Genomic DNA, 5,665 nt, shown 5'->3' with positions numbered 1-5,665 from the left:
TTGGTCAGCTCAGCGGTCACATGACTAAGTGTCACTGAGCACTCCGCCGCCATTTTTGTTCCTGGAAACAGAACCCGGACTGACTGTAATGAATAACGATAAACTCCAAATAAAATATTCCATTTCTTTATTAGAAGACACGTGACCCGAAATCAATCTTCACGTTTTGTAGCCGCAGCAGAGTCGGGAGTCGCCCTTTTCAAAGATGGCGTCAGCGATGCCAAAGAAGGAAGCTCCGCCTTCCTCTAATAAGAGCGGCGCGGCTCCGCCCACTGCTGCGGGCTCTGCTCTCTGATTGGCCGAGGTGTGAGTCACATGATACCCCCCTCTCCCTCCCTCCTCACCGGGTGTTGGCTGAGCAGTCAGGCGGCGGGCAGACCGGAGAATCGTCAGCGGAGATGGTGAGTGTGGGGGAGGGGTGACCGGAGAGGCGTCCCCGCCCCCCTGAGGGCTGAAAACTTCCCTGACATCATCCCCGCCCCCCCACCGGGGAGATTCTCCCCCATCTACCGGGTGTAATACCCCATCCCGGCCTGCAGGGGGCAGCACCGCCACTCCTCTCCACCCCATCAATGTCTACCCCTCCCCCATCATCAATAATTATCAGTACAACCCTCCCAGTTATATTATATATATTACACGCTGTGATGTCATCACCAGGCCTCTGTGCTTCTCTATGCAACACAGGCAGAGCATGGCTGGTGGGAGGAGCCAACAGAGACTGCAGACATAGTACAGGAGACGATCAGAGACTGCAGACATGGTACAGGAGACGATCAGAGACTGCAGACATGGTACAGGAGACGATCAGAGACTGCAGACATGGTACAGGAGACGATCAGAGACTGCAGACATGGTACAGGAGATGATCAGAGACTGCAGACATGGTACAGGAGATGATCAGAGACTGCAGACATAGTACAGGAGATGATCAGAGACTGCAGACATAGTACAGGAGATGATCAGAGACTGCAGACACAGTACAGGAGACGATCAGAGACTGCAGACACAGTACAGGAGATGATCAGAGACTGCAGACACAGTACAGGAGACGATCAGAGACTGCAGACACAGTACAGGAGACGATCAGAGACTGCAGACATAATACAGGAGATGATCAGAGACTGCAGACATAGTACAGGAGATGATCAGAGACTGCAGAAATAGTACAGGAGATGATCAGAGACTGCAGACATAGTACAGGAGACGATCAGAGACTGCAGACATAGTACAGGAGATGATCAGAGACTGCAGACATAGTACAGGAGACGATCAGAGACTGCAGACATGGTACAGGAGATGATCAGAGACTGCAGACATAGTACAGGAGACGATCAGAGACTGCAGACACAGTACAGGAGATGATCAGAGACTGCAGACATAATACAGGAGATGATCAGAGACTACAGACACAGTACAGGAGATGATCAGAGACTGCAGACATAATACAGGAGATGATCAGAGACTGCAGACATAGTACAGGAGATGATCAGAGACTGCAGACATGGTACAGGAGATGATCAGAGACTGCAGACATGGTACAGGAGATGATCAGAGACTGCAGACATGGTACAGGAGACGATCAGAGACTGCAGACATGGTACAGGAGACGATCAGAGACTGCAGACATGGTACAGGAGATGATCAGAGACTGCAGACATAGTACAGGAGATGATCAGAGACTGCAGACACAGTACAGGAGACGATCAGAGACTGCAGACATGGTACAGGAGATGATCAGAGACTGCAGACATAATACAGGAGACGATCAGAGACTGCAGACATAATACAGGAGATGATCAGAGACTACAGACATAGTACAGGAGATGATCAGAGACTGCAGACATAGTACAGGAGACGATCAGAGACTGCAGACACAGTACAGGAGATGATCAGAGACTGCAGACATAATACAGGAGATGATCAGAGACTACAGACACAGTACAGGAGATGATCAGAGACTGCAGACATAGTACAGGAGATGATCAGAGACTGCAGACATAATACAGGAGACGATCAGAGACTGCAGACACGGTACAGGAGATGATCAGAGACTGCAGACATAGTACAGGAGACGATCAGAGACTGCAGACATAGTACAGGAGATGATCAGAGACTGCAGACATAGTACAGGAGATGATCAGAGACTGCAGACATGGTACAGGAGATGATCAGAGACTGCAGATGGTACAGGAGACGATCAGAGACTGCAGACATGGTACAGGAGATGATCAGAGACTGCAGACATGGTACAGGAGATGATCAGAGACTGCAGACATGGTACAGGAGACGATCAGAGACTGCAGACATAATACAGGAGATGATCAGAGACTGCAGACATGGTACAGGAGATGATCAGAGACTGCAGACATAGTACAGGAGATGATCAGAGACTGCAGACATAGTACAGGAGATGATCAGAGACTGCAGACATAGTACAGGAGATGATCAGAGACTGCAGACATAATACAGGAGATGATCAGAGACTGCAGACATAGTACAGGAGACGATCAGAGACTGCAGACATAGTACAGGAGATGATCAGAGACTGCAGACATAGTACAGGAGATGATCAGAGACTGCAGACATAGTACAGGAGATGATCAGAGACTGCAGACATAGTACAGGAGATGATCAGAGACTGCAGACATGGTACAGGAGATGATCAGAGACTGCAGACATAGTACAGGAGATGATCAGAGACTGCAGACATGGTACAGGAGACGATCAGAGACTGCTTCAAAGCAAATACCCCTCCCCCCGTGTGTTGAAAGGCTCTGCCCAGCCCCTGGGGAACAACTGAGATCATTCTCCGTGGGGGGGGGGAGGGGTTTTGCTTTGAAGCACAGACAAAAAATTCTTATTAAAAAGAAAAAATATATAAATACATGTCACCCGGTGTAGGATGAAGGTGCGCTTTCAGTCTAGGGCTGCAACTAACGATCATTTTCATAATCGATTAGTTGGCTGATTATTGTTTAGATTAATCGGTTAATAACCTTAAAAAAAAAAAAAGCGTATTGTATAATTTTGTTAATATGTAAAGTTTTTTTTTTTTTTTTTTAAAAGGCAATTTATTCTTAAATATCTCTATGCAGGGGTAAATATAAACCAACTATATGGTTAGGGAGCAAAATATCGAATCCATTCTGAGAATAACAGACAGAAGATATATACTGTATATACTATTAGAGGAGATATATACTGTATATACTATTAGAGAGGATATACTGTATATACTATTAGAGGAGATATATACTGTATATACTATTAGAGGAGATATATACTATTAGAGGAGATATATACTGTATATACTATTAGAGGAGATATATACTGGATATACTATTAGAGGAGAGATACAATGTATATACTATTAGAGGAGATATACTGGATATACTATTAGAGGAGATATACTGGATATACTATTAGAGGAGATATACTGGATATACTATTAGAGGAGATATACTATTAGAGGAGATATACTGTATATACTATTAGAGGAGATATACTGGATATACTATTAGAGGAGATATACTGGATATACTATTAGAGGAGATAGTATATACAGTATATCTCCTCTAATAGTATATCCAGTATATCTCCTCTAATAATATATACAGTATATCTCCTCTAATAATATATACAGTATATCTCCTCTAATAGTATATCCAGTATATCTCCTCTAATAGTATATACAGTATATCTCTCCTCTAATAGTATATCCAGTATATCTCCTCTAATAGTATATACAGTATATCTCTCCTCTAATAGTATATACAGTATATCTCCTCTAATAGTATATACAGTATATTAGAGGAGATATACTGTATATACTATTAGAGGAGAGATATACTGTATATACTATTAGAGGAGATATACTGGATATACTATTAGAGGAGATATACTGTATATATTATTAGAGGAGATATACTGTATATATTATTAGAGGAGATATACTGGATATACTATTAGAGGAGATATACTGTATATACTATTAGAGGAGATATACTGTATATACTATTAGAGGAGATATACTGTATATACTATTAGAGGAGAGATATACTGTATATACTATTAGAGGAGAGATATACTGTATATACTATTAGAGGAGAGATATACTGTATATACTATTAGAGGAGATATACTATTAGAGGAGATATACTGGATATACTATTAGAGGAGATATATACTGTATATACTATTAGAGGAGATATACTGTATATACTATTAGAGGAGATATATACTGTATATACTATTAGAGGAGATATACTATTAGAGGAGATATACTGCATATACTATTAGAGGAGATATACTATTAGAGGAGATATACTGGATATACTATTAGAGGAGATATACTGTATATACTATTAGAGGAGATATACTGCATATACTATTAGAGGAGATATACTGGATATATTATTAGAGGAGATATACTGGATATATTATTAGAGGAGATATACTGGATATATTATTAGAGGAGATATACTGGATATACTATTAGAGGAGATATACTGCATATACTATTAGAGGAGATATACTGTATACACTATTAGAGGAGATATACTGGATATACTATTAGAGGAGATATACTGGATATATTATTAGAGGAGATATACTGTATATACTATTAGAGGAGAGATATACTGTATATACTATTAGAGGAGATATACTGGATATACTATTAGAGGAGATATACTGGATATACTATTAGAGGAGATATGCTGGATATACTATTAGAGGAGATATACTGGATATACTATTAGAGGAGATATACTGGATATACTATTAGAGGAGATATACTGGATATACTATTAGAGGAGAGATATACTGTATATACTATTAGAGGAGATATACTGTATATACTATTAGAGGAGAGATATACTGGATATATTATTAGAGGAGATATACTGGATATACTATTAGAGGAGATATACTGGATATACTATTAGAGGAGATATACTGCATATACTATTAGAGGAGATATACTGGATATACTATTAGAGGAGATATACTGGATATATTATTAGAGGAGAGATATACTGTATATACTATTAGAGGAGAGATATACTGTATATACTATTAGAGGAGATATACTGGATATACTATTAGAGGAGATATACTGGATATACTATTAGAGGAGATATGCTGGATATACTATTAGAGGAGATATACTATTAGAGGAGATATACTGGATATACTATTAGAGGAGATATACTGGATATATTATTAGAGGAGAGATATACCGGATATACTATTAGAGGAGATATATACTGTATATACTATTAGAGGAGATATACTGGATATACTATTAGAGGAGATATATACTGTATATACTATTAGAGGAGAGATATACTGGATATACTATTAGAGGAGATATACTGGATATATTATTAGAGGAGAGATATACTGGATATATTATTAGAGGAGAGATATACTGGATATATTATTAGAGGAGAGATATACTGGATATACTATTAGAGGAGATATACTGGATATACTATTAGAGGAGATATACTGGATATATTATTAGAGGAGAGATATACTGGATATATTATTAGAGGAGAGATATACTGGATATACTATTAGAGGAGATATACTGGATATACTATTAGAGGAGATATATACTGTATATACTATTAGAGGAGATATACTGGATATACTATTA

At 39.2% G+C, this 5,665-nt stretch overlaps 1 protein-coding gene across 1 annotated transcript in view; it reads left to right on the top strand.

Moving 5' to 3' along the window:
* The first annotated feature begins 306 nt into the window (after positions 1-306).
* Positions 307-5,665, top strand: part of GMFB (glia maturation factor beta) — a 47,968-nt gene continuing 42,609 nt past the window's right edge. The window contains exon 1 of the mRNA XM_077466660.1: positions 307-401. Within this exon, the coding sequence (XP_077322786.1) occupies positions 399-401 (3 nt within the window). The 5' untranslated portion in view covers positions 307-398. The remainder of the gene's footprint in view (positions 402-5,665) is intronic.

Source organism: Lithobates pipiens, unplaced genomic scaffold (genome assembly GCF_037356315.1).
Source record: "Lithobates pipiens isolate NorthernLeopardFrog02 unplaced genomic scaffold, aLitPip1_a1.2 Scaffold_37, whole genome shotgun sequence".
Taxonomy (NCBI): domain Eukaryota; kingdom Metazoa; phylum Chordata; class Amphibia; order Anura; family Ranidae; genus Lithobates; species Lithobates pipiens.
Note: the sequence above shows the minus strand (reverse complement) of the source record. Positions and strands in the feature narration are given on the sequence as shown.